At 47.6% G+C, this 27,309-nt stretch overlaps 1 protein-coding gene across 7 annotated transcripts in view; it reads left to right on the forward strand.

Moving 5' to 3' along the window:
• DLG4 (discs large MAGUK scaffold protein 4) overlaps positions 1 to 27,309 on the forward strand; it is a 1,400,174-nt gene that overhangs the window by 1,207,740 nt on the left and 165,125 nt on the right. For 6 of the 7 annotated variants that reach the window (XM_069645917.1, XM_069645954.1, XM_069645945.1 and 3 more), the window contains 6 exons: positions 9,370 to 9,423; positions 9,514 to 9,564; positions 12,231 to 12,355; positions 14,254 to 14,423; positions 20,837 to 20,973; positions 25,596 to 25,740. In XM_069645917.1, the coding sequence (XP_069502018.1) occupies positions 9,370 to 9,423; positions 9,514 to 9,564; positions 12,231 to 12,355; positions 14,254 to 14,423; positions 20,837 to 20,973; positions 25,596 to 25,740 (682 nt within the window). Of the gene's footprint in view, positions 1 to 9,369; positions 9,424 to 9,495; positions 9,565 to 12,230; positions 12,356 to 14,253; positions 14,424 to 20,836; positions 20,974 to 25,595; positions 25,741 to 27,309 lie in introns of those variants that run through there. The other variant, XM_069645907.1, reaches the window with a different exon arrangement.

The raw sequence follows: 27,309 nt of genomic DNA on the forward strand, positions 1-27,309 counted from the left end.
ACCCCCTTGTGCATAACTCCTTATCCCCCTGAACTGTGGAGTAACACAGTGCGTATCTCACCTCCTCTTCTATTAGAGTGGAGAGCGTACCTCTTTCCTCTTTACCGTGGAATAACACGTGCGCCTAGCACCTCTTCTCTGTATAGTGGAATAGCACAGTGCATAACCCCTTGTGCATAACTCCTTATCCCCCTGAACTGTGGAGTAACACAGTGCGTATCTCACCTCCTCTTCTATTAGAGTGGAGAGCGTACCTCTTTCCTCTTTACCGTGGAATAAATCTCATATGTTCGGTATAGTAGAATAGCAAAGTGCATACCCCCTTGTGCATAACTCCTTATCCCCCTGAACTGTGGAGTAACACAGTGCGTATCTCACCTCCTCTTCTATTAGAGTGGAGAGCGTACCTCTTTCCTCTTTACCGTGGAATAACACGTGCGCCTAGCACCTCTTCTCTGTATAGTGGAATAGCACAGTGCATAACCCCTTGTGCATAACTCCTTATCCCCCTGAACTGTGGAGTAACACAGTGCGTATCTCACCTCCTCTTCTATTAGAGTGGAGAGCGTACCTCTTTCCTCTTTACCATGGAATAACACGTGCACCTAGCACCTCTTCTCTGTATAGTGGAATAGCACAGTGCATAACCCCTTGTGCATAACTCCTTATCCCCCTGAACTGTGGAGTAACACAGTGCGTATCTCACCTCCTCTTCTATTAGAGTGGAGAGCGTACCTCTTTCCTCTTTACCGTGGAATAACACGTGCGCCTAGCACCTCTTCTCTGTATAGTGGAATAGCACAGTGCATAACCCCTTGTGCATAACTCCTTATCCCCCTGAACTGTGGAGTAACACAGTGCGTATCTCACCTTCTCTTCTATTAGAGTGGAGAGCGTACCTCTTTCCTCTTTACCGTGGAATAAGACTGCATAAATCTCATATGTTCGGTATAGTAGAATAGCAAAGTGCATACCCCCTTGTGCATAACTCCTTATCCCCCTGAACTGTGGAGTAACACAGTGCGTATCTCACCTCCTCTTCTATTAGAGTGGAGAGCGTACCTCTTTCCTCTTTACCGTGGAATAACACGTGCGCCTAGCACCTCTTCTCTGTATAGTGGAATAGCACAGTGCATAACCCCTTGTGCATAACTCCTTATCCCCCTGAACTGTGGAGTAACACAGTGCGTATCTCACCTCCTCTTCTATTAGAGTGGAGAGCGTACCTCTTTCCTCTTTACCGTGGAATAACACGTGCGCCTAGCACCTCTTCTCTGTATAGTGGAATAGCACAGTGCATAACCCCTTGTGCATAACTCCTTATCCCCCTGAACTGTGGAGTAACACAGTGCGTATCTCACCTCCTCTTCTATTAGAGTGGAGAGCGTACCTCTTTCCTCTTTACCGTGGAATAAGACTGTGCATAAATCTCATATGTTCGGTATAGTAGAATAGCAAAGTGCATACCCCCTTGTGCATAACTCCTTATCCCCCTGAACTGTGGAGTAACACAGTGCGTATCTCACCTCCTCTTCTATTAGAGTGGAGAGCGTACCTCTTTCCTCTTTACCGTGGAATAACACGTGCGCCTAGCACCTCTTCTCTGTATAGTGGAATAGCACAGTGCATAACCCCTTGTGCATAACTCCTTATCCCCCTGAACTGTGGAGTAACACAGTGCGTATCTCACCTCCTCTTCTATTAGAGTGGAGAGCGTACCTCTTTCCTCTTTACCGTGGAATAACACGTGCGCCTAGCACCTCTTCTCTGTATAGTGGAATAGCACAGTGCATAACCTCTTGTGCATAACTCCTTATCCCCCTGAACTGTGGAGTAACACAGTGCGTATCTCACCTCCTCTTCTATTAGAGTGGAGAGCGTACCTCTCTCCTCTTTACCGTGGAATAACACGTGCGCCTAGCACCTCTTCTCTGTATAGTGGAATAGCACAGTGCATAACCTCTTGTGCATAACTCCTTATCCCCCTGAACTGTGGAGTAACACAGTGCGTATCTCACCTCCTCTTCTATTAGAGTGGAGAGCGTACCTCCTTCCTCTTTACCGTGGAATAACACGTGCGCCTAGCACCTCTTCTCTGTATAGTGGAATAGCACAGTGCATAACCCCCTTATCACTTTAATGTGTAATAACACACGGCATATCTCGCCTCTTCTCTTACAGTGACTTAGCACAGTGCATATCCCCCGCTTCTCATTAGTGATTAGCCCAGTGGCTAGTAGCGCCCCTTCTCTGCAGAATGGAAAATTCCAGTGGATATTGCCTCCTCTTCTCCATGAAGTGAAACAGTTCAGTAGACACTGACCCTCTATCACCGTACAGTGGATTGGCCCTGTGGACGTAACCAAATCATTCTCTGTACGGTGGAGTAGTCCAGATAACATTAACACGTCTTATCGGCCCATCCGAATTACCCACAGAGGTCTTTCGATAACTCACATCAAAAACGAAATTGTCCCTTGGTGGGGGGGCCTTTCGGATTTAGTAGAAAACATATTGGAAACATTTGCAGAACAGTGGATGGGAAGCTTCATGCCTCGGCTACTCTAGGAGACCACTCTACAGCTGGAACCCACCCACCCAGTGGCAAATTTAAGTTAAAGGGCCCAAGTGCATCATTTATGAACTTTAGGGACAAACGTTCCATGTATTGCATGTAACCTGTTAACATTGCAAATCACCTTTCATTGTAAAGGGTGTGCTTGTAGAGCCTGTTAGAAGGATAAGATCTTAGGGGGAGGCCTTGCGGAGCCTGAGCTGTTTGCCTTTGATGTGAGATAGGCAGAGTAGGGGGCCTGGTGGGCATTTGTCCCATGTCCGAATGTAAAATCCGCCTCTGCACCCAACGACACAATTTTCCATTGTAAAGATGGAAGAGTGAGAAGGTTTGTGCATGTGACCGTAGGATCTTCTCTGTTTGTGAAAGAGAGTTCAGGAGATTCCGAAGGAGGCTCTTTTCAAGACTACGTAGGGTCTTAAATTTCACTCAAGAAATCCCACGCCAGGCTGCAGACACATCACATATCCTGAAGCTTTTGTAGGTGGGGGTAGGCATTTTTGTGGCAAACCTCCACATACAGCGTCAGTGCAATCGCAGCGGGAAGTACCTCATGCAGCTTCCACTTTGCATCACTATGGAGTTGGACGATACTTCGAGATGGATCTTGGAGCACGTATGATATGATATGATAGGTTATTTATAACACGCTTAATACCCAGAGGTTTCTAAGCACGGACCCGGGGATGGAACCTGTGTTGCTCCGTGCCGTCTTGCTTCCAAGGCGAGCACGTTGCCCCTGAGCTATCCTCCCGAGACGTATTGGCAAAGCAGCTTCAAATGCACCAATAAACATCATGCCGTGACTAAAAAAACGCAGTGAAGGTCACACCATTACAAGTGATTTGCCATTAAAGTATTATGCAAATTAGGACACACTCCAAACCAGAAAAGTACAGTACAGCAAACCCTGGCCTGCTAAGAATCAGCAATCTGGGTCTCTTTCCATACAGCTAAGGCACAGCGCACATGCTCACCTTTCAGTAAACCCCAACCTGGGAGTAATGACACATGACCAGCGCAGAGTGCTATCCAGCATTGTCCATGGCAACATTAGGCGTCGCGAAATGGACCTCTGGGAGCCAAAACCTGAAAATTGCTGCTTCAACAGCTCCATTGTTAGGCGGGTGGTTAGGGAAGAATCTGTAAACGCCCATCAAAGAGCACTCTTAGATGTTTGACAATGGAATAGGTCGGTTTCAGGAAGAAAAAACGAATGAAGCGAACAATAAGAGTGCGTTCTCTAGGCCTCTCATAACCAGTCAGACAGTGGAGTGGTTGCTAAGCCTTATTACCACTTCTCCATATAGCAGAGTTGGCTGTAGGCATTGCCACCCCTTCTGTGTACATGGGAATAGCTCTTCGGACATTGCCACCTTCCCTCTTTACTGTTGACTAGCCCAGTGACCATTGCCAGGCAGTGGCCTCGCTCTCATTGGTGTGCCAATGTGGTGCCAACGTGGTGCAGGCACACAGAGGGCCAGGTTTACCTAGGTAGGGTGTTTATGTGCACCGCACAGTGCTCTGTTTTTGCTCCACTCAATAAAAGACAAATCTTGTGTAAAGCGTATAGGTTCAGTTGGTGCTCCAGATAGGATTTTGAAATTTGAGTATTTGACTCCCTATTTGTTAAAGTTAGCAGTCAAATTATTTCTATGGAGTAAAAATAGGATGCCTCATTCCCATTGGGAGTATTTAATAAGAAAGTACAAATATGTTTTGATTGCAAAATAGAAATGTTTTGTAATAAATATTTCTTTCAAACCAAGTTATTCATGCGTCAACATACATTTTTACCTCTTCACATCAAGCAGTAATAATAGTAGAGTTTGTTCCTGTGGCCCTATCTGTATTACTGGTCCTAACATATCAATGAAGCTGTGTGAATCAAAGCAGGCGGACAGGCCACTATGGGTCTATTTCATTTATTTGGTGGGAGTATTTCTACTCCCTATTTTTATTTTTGAGGAGTATTTGCCTATTTTTAGGACATAAAAGTGTCCGAAACACCCCTTATCTCTAGGGCAGGGTTGAGGTGCACACTCGGGCAAGCAAAAAAAACATCATTCCTCAGTTTTGCACAAAGGAAACAAGTTTCACAATCAGTTCAGTTTTCTGGACGTGTTCATTGTACGCCACAATGTCAGGGTGAGTTTTAAAGAACTATGGGTAAACCAATTTAAACACATCATACTTGCACTCCCTGGTGCGCTCCTGAAAATTCAAAAGAAATGTTTATATTCCAATGAGAATGAACTAGAAGTGTCAGAGATTTTGCAAAGGATTGTGGGCATGCAGAAGACATGATGAGCCCCTTATTTAGCTGTCTTTGCTGTATGTTGACTGGCATTGCCCCTTGCACTGTGTTTATGGTGGGCTTTGTGGTAGCTGATTGGCGAGTGTGTATCTAGAGAGGGCGACCGGTAGTGCATTAAGGGTGGGTTGTGGGGAGGTGATAGTGTGGACTTTAAATGACGAGGTGGGTTTCTTGCGGATGGAGCCATTTTCGTACTTGGATTAGAGCCCATGCAAAATCGACTACATTGCTGTGCCATAACATTTACCGTACAGGGCACCAGGCAAAGCTGCCATCTCTTGTTTGTACAGGTAAGTAGCCCAATGGATTTTACCTCACCTCCCCCGAATAGTGAAACAGCCCATTGGATAAAGGGAGTTGACCGGAAAAGGGGAGCAACAGAGCGCTTTACAAGTCATGGGGGAAGGACTCGGTGAGGAAAGCAGAAATACAAGGGAGTGGGGAACAAAAAATGGGGCAGGGTGAGCACATTGGCAGCAAAGTATCTACAGGCAACCTGGGGAGGAAACAGCTGGGAGCAAATCGCCAGGTATCAGGTAGGGTGGGGAGTGGCGGTTGTGTGGATTTAGGTGTTGAAGAGGAGTCATCATTTGATGAGGAGGGTCTTGAACTCCTTCCTGAAATGTAGAAGCGAGAGGGCGATTCTTTTGTTGACATGAAGAGGTTCCAGAGTCTGGGAAATACTCTATCACTATAACTAACACTACCTTTGCTACACATACACACCTGTGCCGAAGAGAGCAGTATTCAGGGACAAGGGCGTAGGGTCATTGAGAGCCATCTTAAATACCACCAAAACCCTTACATCCTTTCACCTCGCCAACAGTCGAATGGAACCCATGGCTGTGTCGTGAAAGCACTGCAAGGCCATAGCAATGGCAGATGTGTTCTCTACAAGTTGCAATTATATATTACTGCCCCAGTGGTATTACTGGCACTTCCTTCTCCATTCACTATAATGCCCAAATTATATCCCTTGCCATCCCCCATACAGAGGCATATCCCATTGATAGCACTACCTCTCACATAGTGGCATAACCCATTGATATCACTGTTTCTTCCTACACTGGAATATCCCAGTGAAATCACAACCAATATGCCATGAAGTGGAATATCCAAGTGATGTTATTATTGCTCCTTGTCCGTACAGTGGACTATCCGAGTGATATCCAGACTATACACTTACAATTTCATTATTTTCATCGCTCCACTCGCTCCTTCCCTCAGTTCAAGCTTCCGTCCATTCTTCCTATCCTCCTTTTTACTTCTCATCCATCTCTGACAACCTTTTTTCATTTTCCCACAACATACTATGGTCTGGCGATCCCTGGGTGGGCACACGGTACACCCTAAAATCTCAGACAAGTATAGGCGATTTGAGACCACTGCGGTAGTGATGCAGCACAGTGTAAATTCAAATAATTAATGAACTGATATCAATGCCCCATCTTACTACACTGGAATATCCCAGCGATCTCACCTCTCCTCCATACAGTGGCGAATCCCTTTGATACTTCCCATAGTTGAATATCACAGTGCTATTTGTGCCTTCTCATACTGTGGAATATCCCAGTGATATCACAACTCATGCGCCATAGAGTGGACTATCCAAGTGGTATCCCTGGCCCTTCTCTGTACAGAGGGCTGTCCCAGTGAGATCAGTGTCCCCCTCTTCGTACAGTTCAATAATCCCCTTCCTTACAATGGAATGGTCCAGTGGGTATAGCCCCCTTCTTCAGTGAAATAGTGCAAGTCCACTGCTTCTGAAAGGCCAGTAGGGCTAGGCACAGTTAGTCACATGTTAGCCCTAAACCGATGGCTGCTTCCTCAAGCAGGCTGGTCAGTGTTTCTCTGAGATATGTTGGGAAGGAGAGACAACCTTCCTACACCCCAAGCGTTTCAGGATAGGTCAAAGGCAGTGAAATGTAATATAAGAGACCAGGGGTAGGAGACGCTCTTAAAGTCCACAATCACATTATTGCATGCATTGTAGATGTAGTGCACATGAAGGTACAAACGCCATCTTAGATATAGCAGCCACACTGGAACATAAGGCTTAAACACAGGCCAGCAGCTAGCACCACAGGCCTATGCCACGAACATGGGGAAAGGAATAGGTTGTATCACGGGCACTGATGCAAAAGCCCAGAGCCACAGAGATCCATAAATCTTTCATTGTCTTGAAGGTTTCCAGCCTTCGTGCTCTGGGAAGAATGTTCCCTGCAAGGCTACGGGAAGAGGGCTGAGCATCTTTGTACAATACAGTCCCACGAGAAGGAGGGCACAGGCCTCCGAGCCCCACCAGTCGCAATTCTAAGTTATAGCACCCAAATGCCCTAGCCTTAAGACCTCTGAATTCCAAAGTATCAGCCAGCCACAGACCACTGATCATAAACCTGTTAGGCCCCCGCTCGATCAAAAAAGATCAGAAAGCAGGGCTTTCTTGCCTTCACTTCTGGGTCACGTGATTTGTTCAGGAAGGGATACAATTATAGCCCATAACGAGGATGGAAGACCTTGTAGAGGTGCCGGCCTGTCTGTGATCGGGTGAATTTTGTGAGTTAGTATGACCTCGGCTTTTACCTTGGGCCCCTGTCTCCTTGTACCAGGTGCACTGTTACGCAGATAGAGATGTATTGTTCGTTTTGTACTTAATTGCCAATTAGCCACCACCTCGTGACCGATGACGACTGCAACACCACCCACCTGGAAGAAGATGGACAGAAGGGGCTGGGACCAATGGCCTGGCATCCCCTATGGAGCAGGTGGTCTATGTATACGGTCTCACCAACCAGCCGCGTGGGTTTCTACTGTATGTAATGATGCCACTCTTGACGCTATATACCTTCTTAATGTGCTGCTCATGCAGATTTTGCCAGAACATTCGGCGGCAGCAAAGCTCTTTGTTGGTGCACTCCTATTATTTAGGAATAAAATACTTGTTATCCTTTCAAGGAGTGAACTGGGCCTTTTTCCCTGGTGGGTTGTATTATTTCTGGTGTGAGCGTTGAGGGGCTTCCCTACAGATCTTAACAATGTATGCATTCGCAGATCTTCACCCAGAATACTAGATTAACAAGGAGATCACATCAGAAACAACTAACAGTGCCACAGAGGAGTGCCAATCCTGGGCTTGCAGGGTGGAATCTGGTGGCGGCGATGTGGTTTGCAGCGGGAAGGAAGATGGTAGTAGTTGCAAACTAGCCAAATGTGCTGATCCCAATCCTCCAGGAAATTTCAGGTGACTAGGTATATCCTGGAGCTGCTGATCTGTAGTTGAGAATTTGAGTTGTGGCCTGCACCCACTCACCCTGCTGGATATGTAGCTCAGTGCTTAAATGCCAATAGGCCACAACTGGGTCAAGTAGAAACCATTTGAAACTGGTCAGTTGTAATTTCCACCAGCAAACCCTTTAACTTCACCACCTGAGAAGGCTGGTGATATCCGGTGCCATTTGGGGGAAAGGAGTCCCAATTGTGATGTGTGGGTTTTGATTTGATGAGAAGTGGCCAACCTTGCTTATCCATGAAGCAGGCCATCTTCTGCACGTTCTGCATCTCTTTCTCTTCCTTTAGCTAATGGTGTCATAGCCCTGAAACAGTAGAATCTGAAATGTATAGTGTTATCCTAACTGTTAGATTTTACTGTAAATAGTGAAAGTAATTGCTGTGAAATTCACACCCTATTCCATTGAGTTGAACGTTTCATCATTGCTTTTAAACTCAGTCATCTTAAGCGTTCTGTGTTACACGTTTAGGCTGCCTGTTGTCACATTACCTCCCCGGCAAAGGAAATATGTACATATAGTGAACGTTTTGTGAGTGGTATCATGGCAAAATGACAAAGCCACAACATTCCAGTGGCCTGCAGAACTTCCTGCTTTGAACACCCGGCTGTCCAAAAGGCAGGGTGAAGGCTTGGCATAAGGGGTTAGACAGCAGAATCATTTACAACATTGCAGACCTTTTTGTGGTGTGTCAAAGTGTGGTTACTTGGGTGGACAACGTTTCCTTTATTCACTCTTTGTTCTCTTTGCTTCTTGCTGTGCCTGTCTTTGATTGACAGTGGAGAAGTGAATGGCACTGCTTATCCGTGCAGGGTGCATCCCAGATCTGATTGGAAGAAAGGAAAGCTGGGGCACTAATTGATATTTGTGCCCATTGATGTAAAATGGTCAGTCCCACAACAAAGGCGTAGATAGGAATATTCCTGGGCATAGCAGATTCCTTCTCTGAGCTGGCTCCTGGCCTTACATGCTTTTGGGGCTTGTATTTCAATCCTGTCCAGGTCACGGTGTTTGGGTCATGTGGGGCTGTGCAAAATCAGATTTTCCGGGATCTCGCCTTCTCAGGGGCCTCTGTGGTCATGATAAAGCATGAGATGTGCTTAGTACTCCAAGGATATGACTGAGGAGCAAAGAAATGGACCCCTGCAATACCACCACCAATCTCATGTGTCTCTTTTCTCTTTCCGTAGGCCAATTCTCCTCCAATCATAGTGAATGCTGACACGTTGGAGGCTCCGGCATATGTGAGTATGGTCCCGCCATTGGGCGGTGGTGTTCGGGTAAGCGGGTGTTGAGCTTATGTAGTCTTGATTCTCTCTCTGTTTGCCCCACAGGTGAATGGGACAGAAGGCGAGATGGAGTATGAAGAGATCACACTGGAGCGGGTACCTGGTCCTCTTTTTTGCTTCTTCTGCCTTGGGTCTCTTGCACTTTGGAAGTCTTGGGGGAATTGAAGGGGGAGGGATCTCTTCACAAAGCTCCACATGGCATCTTACTCTGCCCTTGCAAGAGCCTCAATTGCGGGGTGACAGGGGGTTTCAGTCTTCTATGTTCATTCAGTCCTGGAATTCTCCCTATAGTACACAATGCTCCAGACCTATACCCACACACTCACGCACCACAGCATTCCGCAATCTAATCCTATTCTCACAGAGAGCGCCTTGTTGGATCTTCAAACCCAAATGCTGGATACTATCGACAAATGCAGGGCCAAGCTATTGATACTAGACTTATCATCAGCGTTTGATCTCCTAGATCATGAGCACCTTCTAGAAACTCTATCTGCTACAGGAGGTTGCTCAGAGAATACTATAGATTGGATTTGATCCTTTCTATATAATAGAATATCTAGAGTACACTGGGGTCATGGTGTTTCTGACCCAGCCCGGTTACACTGTGGAGTTCCTCAAGGTGTGTGCTTATCACCTGCTCTCTTTAATGTGTATATAAAACCTCTTTGCGATCAGCTTACTAAATTGGCCGTGCAGTTTGCCAACCAGGCAGATGATACCCAGTTGTGGATGGTGCTGAGTGGAAATTACACCAGCGGCTTGTTTAGGTTAGCTTCTATTTACGGGTCTGTGAAAAACTGGATGCCTGCCCAGTGGATGTGCTTAAACAGTTTAAAAACAGAACTCATGATCTTTGGATCAGCACAAGCTAGAGCTAAGCTTGATCCTAAATACCCTATCTTTGAAATTGAGAGCAGTAGTATCCCAGTTTTGGTCAAGGTGAAGACTCTTGGTGTCTTTTTTGCATCTTCTCCTGGTGCAGATTAACATGCTGATGGTATTGTCAAAAACACAGAATATCACCTGAGACTCTTCAGACAAGTTAAACCCTTCATCTCTAACACACTTTGTGAATCCCTGGTCAGAGCTTTAATCATGGCTGGAATTGACTGCTGTAATGCACGCCGGACAGGTGCCAGTAAAGACTGCATGCACAAGCTTCAGGTGGTGCAAAGGCAGCAGCCCGGATACACAGAAATGTCCCTAGAGGACAACACATCTCTTCCTGCAGGAAAGAGCTGCACTGGCTACCGGTGATTGCAAAAGTACAATTGACTCATAGGTTCCTCTATGGGATGGCTCCTTTTTACCTAAAACAAAGTCTTGCACAGTATGAGCCAAGTGGAGCCTTGCAATCCAGTAATGCCAAGTGCTTGCTATGCTCTAGAGCCAAGCAGGTGAGGGTGAAGTGTTGACCCTTCCCGGTTCAGGCGGCTTATGCCTGAAATACCCTCCGCACTGACCTGCTAAATGAAAGGAATCTGGTTTCCTTTTGGCAACGTTTAAAAACGTGTTTATTTGAATAATTGTCTTTTTGTGTCTGGGTCCACTGTGTCCAGTTCTTGAAGTGTCCTTCCGTGTTGGTATGCGCCCTGATGATAGCGGGCTTTCCCGCATGATAAGTCGGTAAATAAATCTATGGGCCCCAGATGTAGGGAACACGACTGAACACTCCAACCTTCCAGCAGTGAGGCTAACACATGCACCTCCCTCACACACAAATTGATCCACTAGTGGATCTCGGTCCTGAATTTAAAAAATGCTCCCCGCAGGCACCCACAGCTTTCTCAGCCAGTGTTGCGATGCTTTGAAACTACGACGGTGGTGATTCTGTTGTCTAGTCCTGGAGCAACCCCTTTCAAACACTCACACTGATGCACACACGGGCCCCATGCATGGAAGGGTATCCTTCTGGGGTTAGCAGCTATGAGTCTCCAAGTGTATTTAGTCCTGAGTTGCACCCTCCTCCTCCTCACTCACACACTGTTCCACCAGTTGGCTAATCCCTTGATGTGCCTTCCATTTTTGCTAATCCCTTGATGTGCCTTCTATCTTTGGGCGAGGGGACTTCACTGTTGGTGTGTATTCATTTACCTCCCTCCCACTCTCTCCCACAACGTCTTGCTCTCGCTCTTTTCTCTCACTCTTTCTTTGTCCACCACTCTTTAGGCCTCATTATGAGTTTGGCAGTAGCCATGGAGCTATTAGCCAAACCGGGCTCCTTTACCGGGTTCCCTTAATGGGGAATTATTGTGCCATTCCGAGTTCGGAGGGCCCAGTAATTCCTCCCTCAGGGAACCCGAGCCCGGACCTTCCCCATTCCCATTTGAGCCCCCATAGGGCTCAATGGGAATGGGAGAGGGAGCTAACAATGGGCCGATTATGACCGGCCCGTTGTTAGCTCCCTGTTCCCCTCACGGGACCCGGTAACGACGCCTGGTTTTGCCAGGCGTCCTTATCGGGTCCCACGAGGGGACCTCGTAATCGTGCGGAATGGTGTTAACGGGTTTGCATCCATTAACGGAAGCCGTTAACCCATTCCGCACGGGTCGTAATGAGGCCCTTTGTCTCTCTCTCCCTCTCACATTTCCTCTCTCTCAATCTCTATCTCTGTCCCTTTCCCTCCCTTCCATTCTCCACCCAGGACTCTTTCTCTTGCTCTTTCTGTCTCTGTCCTGCATGTAACGCTCTTTGAGAGCCTCTCAATTCCCGGTGATTGACCGCTCATCAGTATGCTTCTCTTCCCCTGTTTTCTCCAGGGTAACTCTGGTTTGGGGTTTAGTATCGCTGGCGGCACAGACAACCCCCATATTGGAGATGATCCCAGCATCTTCATCACCAAGATCATTCCTGGGGGAGCGGCGGCGCAGGACGGCAGATTACGGTAGCCACCTTACCCACCTGCCATTTAGGCAGGCCAGTGCATGCATTGTGCCTCTCTACCCACACATCAGTGCATTCTGGACCTGCCGGCCGACCAAATGTGACAAGCAAGACTTCCAGTCCCCGGGTGCCCCCCAATGGAATTACATTTTCGGGATGAATACTAAATGTCTTTCCAGTATCATTAGCACCCTGGGTGGGGGCACTGGCCATTCAGGAAACTAGGAGCGCGGGCTGTATCCTCTGTTTTAAGCCTGCATTCCGAGCTCCCACACCCTTGGCCTCTCTTGTTCCTTCCCAATACCCCCATACCGCCTTTAGCACACACGAGTAACACATGGGTGCTAAAGCCAAAGTGACATTTTTTAAAAAGAAACGTATCTTTCTTCAGTCCTCCAACTCGAGCCACGTCTGCATCAGGAGTCTATCTTCAGTGTTGATTTTTAATCAACACCAAAGACGGACTCCTGTTCTCGATGCGGCATCACAGGCCGACTCTGCCGGCAACGCTTTGGTTGGGCCCTTAACTTGGGCGGTGTACCGTTACCGATAGGATCGGCCCGCCACCTTGTGTCTTATCACCTCATAAGAGCAGTGATTTGCCACATCTGGGAAAAAATGCTTCGATTTTATTTTTACTGGTAATCTTCATATCACGCAGCCCACTCTTCTATCCTGATATCAATAAAAAAAAGTACTTGGGCGATGAAGATGGGACATGAGGGTAGTATATATCACACCCTCACCCCCTTTGGAGATTCTGGGCCTCATTACGAAGCCGACGCTCACGAAATGAAGGGGACCGGTACGGGACCGGCCCCCTTCATTCCATCAGGGCCAATTACAAGGTTCCCATCCTGGGACCCGGATCGGATGCCTGGTAAAACCAGGCGTCCTTTCCGGGTCCCGCGAGGGGAAGCAGGAGGTAACAACGGGACACTCATAATGTGCCCGTTGTTACCTCCATCCCCATTCCCATTGAGCCCTATAGGGGCTCAAATGGGAATGGGGAATGGTTCCTGCAAGGAGGACTTACCGGGTCCTCCTATGTCGGAATGACCCGGTAAGTCCCTAGTGCAGGAACCCGGAAAAGGAGCCCGGTTTGGAAGCAGCCATGGAGCTCCATGGCTACATCCAAACTCGTAATGGGGCCCTCTGCCTTTTTTTTATTCTTGTCCTTTTTTTGTTTCCCCTTTCACCATTTTGAACTATTTAGTGCCTATTAACTCCCAGAAACAATTCTGTCTCTATTGGAAGCTATAGAAACAGTCCCTCTTAGTAGTATCATCCAATGCAGGTGTGACTTAACATGCAATAGGCCTTATTTCCTTCAAACACTCCAGAAGTGACGTCACAACTGGCCAAATATGGTATAATCCTATAGCTATGATATCACACCTGCCTGAAAGTATTGTACTCATTCTAGCTATAATGTCCAGACATGGTTGCAAGTTCATGGCAGCTGACTGCAACTCTCGGTCCCTCGCCCTCCACTCTGAGGGAGAGCAGACCAGGTGCATTAACCTTTAGATGCACTTCCCAGAAGCAAAGGACAGCCCTTCTGAACACAACTACCCTTCTCTAACTTCAACAAAAAAAAAAAAGTCAATACCCATTGCTGATCTGAAATTATATAGATCCTGGATATTAGAATAAAACAGCAAAACATGGGAGCATTACTAAAATGGAAAAATTCACCACAGTTAATCTCACCTCGAAATAATACTGGTGTGAAATTATTTAAATGCATGTTTTCACAAAATAATGACAATAGGAAGCGGACATTATTAGAAACCAAACCTGACTTGTATACAAAGAAAAGGAGAAGAAAATAATTCCAAAAAGGCAGTTCACTTTTATTTACACATGGCGTTTGTGTTGTCCCCCTCCCGTGCACAGGGTGAATGACAGTATCCTGTTTGTCAATGACGCCGATGTGCGAGAGGTGACGCATAGCACGGCGGTCGAGGCCCTTAAAGACGCTGGCTCAATCGTCCGGCTCTATGTCATGCGGCGGAAACCAGTGTCGGAGAAGATCATGGAAATAAAGCTGATCAAAGGCCCGAAAGGTATTTTGGGGTCAAGGGGCGGTGGTGTGGACAGCACAGGTCTGGACCTTCAATGGCACAGGAGCAAAGAGAGGCTGGGGGGGGGGGGGGGGGGTGAGGGGGTAGAAACACCAACACTGCGATATTCTGAATGCTTTGGCGTCTCTAAGGTCTCCAGATCAAAGGTCTGCACTCTTTGGCTCCCCAGGTGCTCTGGACTACAATTCCCATCAGCACTATAGCCAGCATAGTCAATGATGGGGGAGCATGAGAGTCATGGCCCAAAATAACTGGAGAGCCACAGTTTGCAGACCAGGGATCTAGAACTAGAGTGACTCGGCGTACAGGCTTTGCCAGGACGGTCCTGGATTCCTTGTTGAGATTATAACCTCTGACATCCTTTGATCCCCATTTCGAATTGATTAGAGGCAGCTAAAACTAGTTTTGGTTACTGCTGTCCAGTTTCTTCTTGTTTTCTGAATATGGTTGTGGGTGGGGGGGGCGGGGTGGTGGTCACTAGAAAGTGTTGTAGTCTCGATCTGTTTTGTTGAATGGTAAAATTAAATAAAGATTGTTGGGGGAAAATAAAATGAGAAATGTTGCTGGTTGGATGAAAGGGGACCACAGTCCTAGTAAGGAGGACGCCAAAGTGCTCAGCAGAGAGTGGATGGCAGATGTGCTTGTGTAGGAGGGGATTAAACGAGGTAGCACTAAGATGCAGCGAGCCCTAGAGGTGTACCACTCTGAAGGCGCAGCGGCCAAGAAAGACTAAGAGACTACATAGGTTTACTGGAGGAGCAGAACTGGGTAGCAAGAAGACCAGTCCCATAAGAACAAAGACATGCAAGCACCCAGGGCTTCAAAAATGAGGCTATGTGGCTCAGAGGTTTAGTGACCACTAGATGTGTGGGAATCCAACAGTACTGTGATACAAGGATGCCAAGGGCCCCAAAGGTACATTTGAGGAGCACTATTGTGTGTGGTGGGAGGACAAGGGGCCATGGTCCCAGAGGAATACTGAAGCCCAGGTACACTGTGGATCTGTATGCTGAGGGGAGATTGTTAGGACATTTTTTTAAAGTCCAACTAAGGGCTTCATAAAACTATCTGAGGTAGTACAAAACTCCACTCTTAGTATAAGGTTATACCACCTGAGAACATTTGGTTGCGTAGTCAGAGCAGCCAGGCTTATCTTAGGCGGGAAATGGGGCTGTAGGACGGTACAAATAAATTGTAGCATACATATGAACACTGGGAACACTGTGTTCAGTGTACCCAAAGGAACACTGAAACACAATGTATTGTAAAAATAAATGTTTTATTTAAATACAAGTAGGCCAAGATAAATACTGGGAAAATAAGTACTAGTTAGTTACTTTAGATTACATTCAGTAAATCAAGAGTAGTAGATTCTATTGGTTATAACATACAGTGTTATTCACTTTCATAGCCACTTAGTTATATCAATACTGATTATAAGTATCTCTTGCAGCCTACGTAACTTTCCTCTATCAAGAATGAATACAGTTACAAGATCAATATCACTTTTAAGAACACAGTTCATAGGGAGTAACTTAACTTGTGTACTACCTAGAGGCCTAAAGCTACTCAAGCATAGGCATGAATACAGTAAACTATTTTGAAGTGCCCTAGAGAAGTTCAGGGAAAGCACAACCCAGGATTATAGAAGAGCAGCAGCTATTCAAAGTCAGTATAACCTATCGGTATTTAAACTATTCCACTATTTCTAAGCACAGGAATAGGCAGTATGACCAATGATACTTTTCAAAAGTGTGTTATACAATTCTGAGGTAAGTATGAACTTTATGACTATTTTAGAAGTGCTTGGCATCAGTGCAGGGATAGCATAACCCAATTGCACACTTAAAGAATTGCAGAGCTATTCAAGGTAAGTAAGGAACCTAATGTACCTTTAAGAAGGGCATTCAGCAATTCAAAGACAAGTATCAACCCCAACACTGAGTTATAAATCAGATCAGGGAAAGCAAAACCCAATAGTACACTTTAAGAAGAACACAGTTATTCAAGGTAGGTAAACCCTATTGATAAGCTGTTACACTAGTTTATTTAACAATAATACAAGTGTACCAACACTATTACTTTTAAGAAGAGTGGAACATTATTCAAAGTAAGTGAACCAACCTATATACCATTTTAAAGGAGCAACCAGCAATTTAAAGGTAAGTAATAACCAACACTTTGTAACTTATTCCATTTCAGAAATACAGTTACAATACTAACTCCTTTACAAGTAAGTCATTTTACAATTGTTATATTTTCAAGACAGAAGCCTTATCTTTTATAGTCTTTCCCTATTCGAAAGCACAAGTGATCTCAGAGGCAGAAGAGGGACCCTAGTTGTCTAGGAGCCAGGTGTAGGCAGGTCAGGTACAGCAAAGTTAGAGCTGCAGAGGATTTCTTCTTCAACAAGTAATTGTTAGCTTCAGAGTTAGTTAAACGTGTTCATGGACTTCACAGAAGGCTCCCTATATGCATTCCAGCATTAGGCCTGGCCAAATGGTAATGACAAACTCCCAACCACACGAATCAGCCACTCAGCCTCACAGGATTCACACAAGGCTTAAGGTAAGGATTATCCAATCCAACACACTACCTTAGGAGAATAAAAGAGCTTCTGAGTGGATGCCTTCAGGATACAGCAGCACAGGATCCAGTCCCTGGATTCTTCGTCTGGAGATGAACGAAACAGACACTGGATGGGAACTTGCAGCAGCAGTCGCCAGAGGAGGCTTCCATCACTGGATTCTTCACAGCTTCTCGCAGCTCTGTGGATTTGTAGCCTTTTGACAGGAGCCAGATAAAGAACGAATATCGCCAGTTGGATTGTCTTCAATCTCTCAGTCCCTTGGTGGAAAGGGCGCGATCGACATCACCCAGACGGCAATCCAGCTCCTCCCTGAAAAGGAAATCGTCCAACCCGCCTAAACTGAGGGAGAAGCCGCGGATGGAGAAGAAGGCCGAACTGTCTAAGAAGGCCCAATCGGCAAACGAAAAGACTTCGTCGACGATCGAGTTAGTGGCGGCTGCTCTCAAAAAGGCTAAGGGGGCTAACCCTGTGAAGGTAGCCCCTGCAGCGCAGAAGGTATCCCTGCCCCAGAGGTGCAAAACCGCTACAGTGACTTTGGCAAAGTCTGCAGACACGCCGGAAAAGGGGAGACTGTCTCAGGACCCGGTTATACCCCCTCAGGGTGGAAAAAAGAGGGGGCAAGGAGGCCCTGGATCAGTCTCCGGCCATGGCCCAAACCTTGGAGGTTTCATCCACGGATGACGAGTACCTGGAGTCCTTACACACAGTCCACGAGGACATGGCTGTGCCCCTTCTGGACGACGTGTGGGAGGAGGGTCTTGCACAGCTCTGGGAAGGTCATCAATGTGTCCCTACAGGCCATCAAGGTGGATACAGAGACAGCCCGTTCCCTGGGCACCCTCCAGTAGCACGGCTCTTCTTTTCGCTCCTCCAGAGGAAAGTCGAGCAGGTCTTCTAAAGGTTTCTCCTCATTGTACCGTCAGCCTCCCAGGTCCATGACTCAGGAAGCCTACATGGGCCGTTCCCAGGCCTACAGGGACGGAGGACAGCGTCGTTCGCAGGGCAGGGCGCTGGTGCCAAAGCAAGCCTGAACTGACCAGAACATCAGGCCCCCACCCGTGCACCCCAGTGGGAGGCCGGCTGACGAGGTTCGTCAGCGAGTGAGAAAAGATTACTACTGACAGATGGATGCTGGGGTTTCTCTCCCCAAGACATACCCTGGAGTTTCAGCTCAGGTGTCTGCGGATCCCTCCAGTGGCCCGTCGGGAGCAGCATATCCCTCAGCTCTTGGAGGAGGTACGGGCCATGCTCGGAAAGGGGCAATAGAGCTCCATCCTCGGCGACTCTGGGGCGCTGGAGTCTGTTCAGATACGTTTTGGTCAGAAAGAAGACAGGCCTACAACGCCTGAACAAATACCTCAAGTCCCAAAGTCCCAAACATTCAGGATGGTCACGTTCCAACACGTGCTCGGCCAACTGGAAAAAGGAGTCTTCTTGATGTTGCTGGACATGGAGGATGCCTACTTCACAGAAAACACTGAACATATCTACGCTTCGTAGTGCAGGGACAGCACTACTAGTTCAAGGCCCTACCTTTTGGCTTGTAGTCAGCCTCAGAGTGTTCACGAAGTGCCTGGCACTGGTGGCGGCCCATCTGCGTCTATGCGGTATACATGTATACCTGTACCTCGGCGACTGGCTCATCCGGGCCCACTCGCGAGAGCTGGCCGTCGGATACACAGAGGCGACCGTCCAGCTGCTGACAGATCTAGGATTCTCCATCAAATATCCAAAGTCCTGCTTGACATTATCGCAGAAAGCACTGTTCCTAGGAGCTAGACTAATACAGTGCCCTGCCTGGCGTCACCCTCGAAGGAGAAAGTAGTGGCCATTCAAGTAAAGGTAAACCGGCTGTTGTCGTTGAAGACCGCCATAGTGCGAACCATCAAGTCTTTGCTCGGCATGATGGCATCCTGTATCTACCTCATCTGGCTCTGCAGTTACAGATGCAGCCTCTTCAGAAGTTCCTGGACACTCGCTGGATACAGGTGTCCGGAAGCTTTGTGGACAAGATCCTGCTCGATGAGGAGTTCCGTTGGACATCGCCCAAGGCACAGGGTTTCAAAACACTCTGTACCAGGATTGGTCACCGCGGACGCTTCCCTGGAAGGCTGGGGTCCCCACACCAGACTTCTACATGCCAGAGGCCTGTAGCTGCCGGAGGAAAAGGATCTCCATATCAACATCCTGGAGCTACGGGCAGTGTTCTAGGCCCTTAAGTCGTTCCTTCCGTCTCTGAAGGGCAAGGTGGTGAGGATCTAAAGTGCGTAAGTCAAAGTGAAACTGTTTTTTTTTACCAAGGATTCCCAGCCTGACGATGTGGAATATTAATGAGCATGTGAATCCATGCCAGACCCATGCTAGAGAACAATAGTTACAGGTAAGTAACTTGTTCCTATACCCAAGTACATTAAAGAGAAATCAAAAGGAAGCCATTGCATTTAAAATGCATGTGCTGCCATAATACTTTACAGTCAGTCCAAAGCGACAGGAACCTATAACTCCAATCACACACTATAGAGAGAAATAAAAAGGTCACCCATAAAAAGAGTAAAAGATTAGGTGAGAGGGGGGCAAAAGATTCCTACTCACCAAGGAATAAGGGAAAATAATCACAAACTCCAGCAAAAAGTCCTGGGGTTGACACGGGTCAGGAAGTTTTATCACTGAATTGAAAATCTTACCCAACAGAGGTGCAGACATCTAAGTGGGCTCTGCCTAAGTAGTGCAGAGGGCCCAGATGTGCCTATGCTTTGATTGTGTGTGAAGATAAGATGTGCGAGTGGTGGGGTGGTGGGATGGTGGAGATTTGCAGACTGCAGCCTGATGGCCAGGTGTATGAGTGGTGGTGTTGCAGAGTCCCTGATGAGTGGGTATACCCGAATGGCTAGAAGCTCTGGGGACACAGTTAAGTAGGGAGGCTCAAGTATGCAAGCCTAAGAAGTACAGGTGGCCCAGAGCTGAATGGGCCCTCTAGGTGGTTTATGGTCTTTCCATCTAAAACTTTCCAACAAATGTTTTTGCATCAAAAACCTAACTATCGAAAATATTTGCATCAAATGCATTTATTTGTATTTTTTTGGGGGGGATCCACCCCAACCCCCGTTTTTTACCCTTAAAAACCCACCCCACTTTACCCATCACATATATGCATTCGTTGCATATATTTTAGATGGATAGGTTTCGATGGATACACTAGATACCCCTCTAGGTGTATGGGGATAGGATGTGAGGGGGTGGAATGGCGGTGGTTTGAAGACTACAGACAGATGGCCGGATGTATGGGTGTCCAGTAAGCAGTGGTGCAGAGGTCCAAGAAGAGTGGGGGCATCCAGATTCACAGATGTTCTAGAAAGCCAAAGGTGAGATTGGCACAGTTATGTAGGGTGCCGCAGCTATTCAGGCCTGATAAGTGCCGATGGTCCAGAGGGGTACGGGCCCTCTGTGCGTGAGGTATCAGGGTTTCATGAAGCCTAGACCTGTGGTGACACCAGTGGTTAAAGGTGCACAGAGTTTAGGAGCTCCAGACATTTACTTTAGAACTAAAAGTGTTGGGGATAAGTCCTTAGAGGTGATGAGGTCCCAAAAGAGAGCAGACACCTACATGTGATGTTCGAAGGTGAGTGGATTTCAGGGGTGTGGTGCCCATGTCCAGAAGTGTGAGAGCATTACTTTCAGGTATGCAGATCTAGCAGTGTAGTGGGACTAGAAGTAAAGTGCCCAGAAGTGGAGGTCTTGGAATCAACAGTCACCGTTTCTCTTAAAATATTCTCTTTTGTCTCTCCTTTCACTGTCCTTCACCCAGGTCTGGGGTTTAGCATTGCAGGAGGCGTAGGGAATCAGCATATCCCAGGTGACAACAGCATCTACGTGACCAAGATCATCGAGGGTGGTGCAGCGCACAAGGACTGTCGGCTGCAGATCGGCGACAAGATCTTAGCGGTAAGTCTCTTCATCCATGCCACCAATAAACCACCCCTGCGTTATCTACTCAGTCACCTATCTATTCATACATGCAACTCATCCAAGTAGCCAATCTTGCATTCAGTGATTCTCCCAGTAAACATCGATTCATCTTCTCTCAGAGCACTCCATTGGAGAAGTCTGAGAGAGCAAGAGAGCCCCAATCCTACCTCAGAAGAGGCTCAAGGGGTATGAAACCGCGAGCAGCAAAACCTCACTAACACCACAGTGGATCCTCTTCGCAAAGAGTCTACGGGGAGATTGCAGGTGCTTCTGGTGGAGGATGAAAGTGTCCGAGAGCCATAGTCCTTTTATAGCTTTGTCTTGTCCAAAGGACGCTGCAGAACATCTGAGCTGCCTCTGGTCGAGCCCTATAGGGCGTGAAAGCCTCAGTCCTTCCACTGAGGTGCATTATCAGGAGGAGGCTCTGGGGGTACCGGAGCCGCTGCTAGCAGAGGCTGATCAGGCCGATCAGCATGGAGGGCCTTTCTGCTTCAGGAGAAGCTTCTCATCACCAAAGGGTAGAGATGGCATCTCATCTACCTCTGGTGGAGGCTGATACGGGCAGAGAGGCACCCGGGAAGGTCAATGCTTCCTTTTGCGGGGGCTGACAGGAGTGAAAATCCTCAGTCCTTCCACACGGGGCCATTGTCAGAATGTGGTTCAGGGGGCATCAAAGCTGCCACTACAAAGAGTCACATATGGCCAGTGAGCCTCCGACCTTCTGCAGAGGCACCTTGATAGGAAGAGGATGACAGAGCGGCGGGACCTGACAAGTGCCGCCACCTCTGCTGGTCCATGTTTGCTTGTGTCCAGTGAGTGAGCCGATGAGCTCCACTCAGCCTGAATTCTCCCCCTCTGGTGCTCCTCCCCAACCCATGCTCTGCCTTTCCATCCCAGCTCCTCTGGCACACCCATTTGTGTGGGTCCCCTATGTTCCGCGCTCAGTAGTTTCCCAGACTGGTTGGCGCTTTGTAAATCCTAGCTATACATTCATCCATACCTGCAGTTGGGAGGCACATTTGAGAATGAGATGCCTCTGGTTGCTGATCATCTTAACCCATCTGCCACTGTCCTTGTTTCTGGGAGAGATCGTACTTGTGTTTTCTCTAAAAGGTCTTTGGTGTTTTCTGTCTTTGCAATGTCGATTGGGAATGAGGTTCATAATCTTTGCTGCGACACAGTAGCCCTTCTGTTTCCCCTGTTGTGTTTTGTTGTAGCAGTGCGTGCTTGCAATCGCACAGGTTAGCTGTGTCCCACTCCACGTAGCTCAACAAAAACCTCAGAACCGCACCAGTGTCCACAACTCCCAATTTCATAGAAACCTGCAAGGAGTGTGTTCTCTCTTTCGGACCCAATGTTCTTAAATGCACTGACCTGTACAGTATGGACCAAAAACTATCTCACCGGTGCAGTTTCCCATCAATGCTCGTTTGTACACGCTAGTGCGGCAAATTGTACTTCATGCAATTTGTCATCTGTAAATGTTTAGGACAACACTCACCAATGCAGATATAAAGCAGTCTCAACCTGTGCATTTAAGCTGATCCTCATCCATGTTAAGACGGCCTTCTCCTTTGCGGTTAGAATGGCTTAGGAATGGCTCTGACTTCTTTATTCCCCCCTCATTCCTTTCTTCACTCTCTTCTTGTCTCCAGGCACGATTCTATCCCTGACCGGCTCGGCTGCACACTTGTCATAACTCACATGTATAGCTCTCGTGGGACCCTAACATGTGTTTTCTCACCCCATTTGGAGAAACCTCCTCACTTAGAGATGGGGGGTTCATGTAAGGTGGTTTTAGCTTAAGGGTCACTTCTCTTCCCCTCATTACATGAAAAGGCAACACCCTTGCCATGCTATTAGGTGCCAAAATTACGCTCTACAACATCTCGCTAACAGATTTAAAGACACCTGTACGGTTCTTCACTGCTTGTTCCACCGTCGCCATGACCGACCGATTAAAACTTTCAACCAGCCCATTTCTCTCTGTGTGATGCGCAGCTGTACATTGCCAATGAATCCATTTCTTTTTAATTGATCTAACTACCTCTAGACTCCTGAATTGTGATGGTTACCACTTATAAAATCTTCAGATTAGCCTTCCCGCCTCAATATGCTGTCCAGAAAAGATAGGGCCTCATTACGAGGCAGGCGCTCACGGAATGAAGGCGGCCGGTACGGGACCGGCCGCCTTCATTCCGTCAGGGCTGATTACAAGGTTCCCATCACGGGACCCGGATCGGACGCCTGGTAAAACCAGGCGTCCTTTCCGGGTCCCGCGAGGGGAAGAATGAGGTAACTACGGGACACTTATAATGTGCCTGTTGTTACCTCCATCCCCATTCCCATTGAGCCCTATAGTACTGGTTCCTGCAAGGAGGACTTACCGGGTCCTCCTATGTCGGAATGATCCGGTAAGTCCCCATTGCAGGAGCCCGGAAAAGGAGCCCGGTTTGGAGGCAGCCATGCTGTTGATAGCACCATGGCTCCATCCAAACTCGTATTGAGGCCCATACTCTTTCAATGTACATGAAATGTAATTGTATGCAGGGGACCGCCAACATTAGCACTTAAATGCTGTGGGGTCTCCTGCAGGCAATTCTACACATTCTTGAAGCTGAGGGCAAAAGGAAAGAGTGAAAGCGAGGCATGTTCCCAGTCCATCTTGTGAAAAAGTAAATGTTTCCTGCAAATGCGCTTTGCAAGTGGCGTTTACTTATGGATTCCTATGGAGTGGGCCTGGTTTTGGCCAGTTGCAAAACGGAGGCAGGTTCCATTGGAATCCATTTGTTGTACACCTGCAGGAAAGCCTCAAGCAGGGTTACAATGAAACATACTGAAGAGACAGTGGAGGAATGCATGGTGAGATCTTACCTCTGCCTTATCCCCGCCTCAAAATGGGGCGGTGCATAAAATGGAGGTAGAAAAGCAATTACGTCTTACATTTCCTTCTGCATTCAACACGCCGACCAACTTAAAATGAGGCTGTCAATGTCTTCACCTGTTATCATTTCCACTGACTTATCTTCAGGCCATCTAGAATAGCAATCAACCATGACTATCATGAATTTCTGTCTGGTCTCTAATTCCTGATACGGTCCCACCAAATCTATCCCTAGGCGCTTCCAGGCTCCACCCGGCACCGCAGTGGAACCCAATGGTTGTTTGTACAGTCTATCACACTTGTCAGAATTTAGGCAAAGACAACACATCCCCACTATGTGTTCTACTTGTCAGTCCACACCAGGCCACCGATATTTCTTGGTGGCTTCTCGCTTGCTGCAGTGATTCATGGATGACCTTCATGCACAGATTCTTGAGTCGACTGAGGGGAATCTAAGTTGCATTCTCGCAACAATTGTCCTCTTTCTATCGATAAAACCCTTTCTTCTTATACACCGCCATTCTCTGGCCATCGGAAACGTATCTATTGAATGACCATGCTGCAGCCAAAAAAACCCCACTTAGTTATCACTGGACCTTTTCTCAATCTCGGAACTAGATTGTAATCAGGAAAGTAATCAGGAACTTTGATTTGCACACTGCAGACATATTTACATGGTAATCATTATCTTGTAGCCCCAAACGCGTACCATCTAGAGGCAGAAGCGGCACGACATTCCCTGCCCTTTACAGTTATGCACCACAGATACTCCCACCCTCAACTGAGCATTTAGATGACTTTTACCTTTGCACCTTCTCTCATGCAGTTACGAAGACCTCCACTAAGCCTCTTAGGGTTTGCATTTGGCATTAGTATCCAGCGAGAGTCAATCACATTGTAACAATCAATCTGATTGGCCCTTGCCAGGTCCTTACCTACCCCACAAAGACTTAACTGTTCCCGATGCGCGCTGCGGCCCGCACAGTTCCGCCCATTTCTTTGACTGGCCGCCATGGAAAGGGTGAAGAGACTACGTGTAGACCCTTTGCTCTGTTCCATGGTGGCCATTTTCATTGTTTACCTTTTTTTTTACTATCTTTTTTTATGCCTGTCACGTAAAGGGAGGAGGGACTACGTGTCGGCCCTTCTCCCAGATCCATGGCGTCCATTTATTTTTCTTTTTTTTCTCAAGGTGCAAAATGGCTTCCATGCCGTTTCCCAACTCACGAAAAAATACTTTTAGTTCCCTGGAACAACGTAATGCCCCGGGGCATTACCTGGCCCGGTAATGCCTCCCTGCCCGTGTAATATTGCTTAAATAAAAGGCCTCACCTGTGCCGCTACAGTGATCCTAAACTATGACATTATAACGGCCTTTGCATGTGAACTTATTCTGACCATCACTTTGCACTAGCGTGACCCTCACCCATAGAGTTAGGGTGGCCCTCACCGGGAAAGTATGATTAGCCTCACATGCACAGCTTTAATGATCATCACCTGTATAATTAGGATAGCCCTCAACATTGGCCCTGTAATGACCATTGCCTGTGCCTGAAATCACCCTCATCAGTGCGGTTAGCATGGCACTGCTGGCATACAATGACACTATGGTCTGATAGATTGGGCACACAGCTCCATGTATACATTACTGACCCATGCATATGTGTAACAGGACACACCTGCTCAGATTGACACCTGTCTCCATCCTCTGCAGGTAAATAACGTCAGCCTGGAAGATGTGATGCACGAGGACGCAGTAGCAGCACTGAAGAATACCTCAGACGTGGTCTACTTGAAGGTGGCCAAGCCTACGAACCTTTACTTGAACGACTCCTACGCCCCACCTGACATCACCACATGTAATTAGAATTATAATTGTTCTTTTATAACGCGCTTAATACCTGAGATTGGTTTGTAAGCGTCGAGACTGGGATTCAAACCTGTGTTGCTATGCGTTGTCTTGCTTCCAAGACAACCAGGCTGCCCCTGAGCTATCCTCCCGGCCTGCATGCAGTGCTATACTTTCTGTCTCTGAGCCTCATCTACCTTCCCTCTCCAAAAGCCTCCCTTCACCTTCTCTCGCCCCCCCCTACCACATTTCTACCACTCAGTTCACTTTTGTTCCCAATCCCTTCCTGTCCCTGCAGGAAGAAAGTCGACTGTTGATAATAATAATTTATGTTCTTGTATAGTGCTTCATGTACCCACTTCTAAGCACTGTAATAGTGATGTTACAATTGCCCAATTTAATAGTGCTCAACTTATTGACCTCATAAGGATGATGGTCTGGGTCGTCCTTGGTGGGGCATTCGATCTTGCAAAGTGCAGGCTGGCCCCTTTTCTGAGTGGAGCTCTTAACTCATGAGCTTACCACCCAGGCTAAGCCTATTTGGGAGGTTTCCATATTTCAATGAGCTTCCAACAATGAGCTGGTCCTGGGGCTGGAATCCTTCAGACGTGGCGGTGGTGTTCAGTGGACCCTCAAGCTGCCCATCAATCCTTTCGCCATCAGCCATCAGATCTAGGGCGGGAGCCTCGGGCTCTAGCAGTACTCTTCTTTGAGAGTGAGGTCTGTGGGTTCAAGGCATAAAGTAGACGGTGGGAGTTTGGCACATGGCACCTTGACACCGACTCTGCTCTGGCCAGGTTTGCACTTTCTGTGGAGGCGAGTCTGCCTTTGATCTAGCGTGTCTACATACAGTACCTGTATCTCTAGATTACTTGTGCAGACGTCTATAGGTAGTAGAATCATTATATCAATATTAGCACCCGGGGTGGGGGTGCCAACCAATCCGGTTGATCAGATGGTGGGCTGAATCCCACGATCCAAGGCTGCGGTACATGCAGCCTGATGGCTGCTTCCTCCGCCCCGCCATCTTCTCCCACCATCCCCTCCACTCCCTTCCTCTCAGGGTTTCGCCCCCTCCTACCTCTACTTACCTGATTTCCGTCGGTGGCAGCTGTGCATCCGCCATCGCTCCAGCCTCCTGGGCCGCCATGGAAATAGAAGAGAGGCACCGTTTGGAGCCCCGCTTTACAGATCCATGGTTGTCATCTTAAGTAAGTATTTTGTTTCAATGCACGGGGCGCCGCGAGGCATCCCGTCATTGAAAGAAAATACATTGGTCATAGCACCCCAGGTTTCCTGTTTTAAAACCCGGGGTGCTAATAGCAATAGCCCCGGAGCCGGCGGGCAGCATCGGATGGTAACGGTGCTGGGGCCCATCGGTAATATCTCTTAAGCTATCCCATTGGGCCTCGGGCTGTTACCACCCAATCCGGCACACCGGACAGGCTGTTATCGCTTAAGTATCGCTAGAGTAAAAGCACCTTTACTGTGCATGGACTATCTGTACCACTGGAGTACTCACCCCAATTGAGTACATTGAGTGCCATACCATGGTGGCACTATGAATGCAGAGCTGCAT

This window comes from Ambystoma mexicanum, chromosome 1p (genome assembly GCF_040938575.1).
Source record: "Ambystoma mexicanum isolate Mex_15411 chromosome 1p, UKY_AmexF1_1, whole genome shotgun sequence".
Classification (NCBI taxonomy): Eukaryota; Metazoa; Chordata; class Amphibia; order Caudata; family Ambystomatidae; genus Ambystoma; species Ambystoma mexicanum.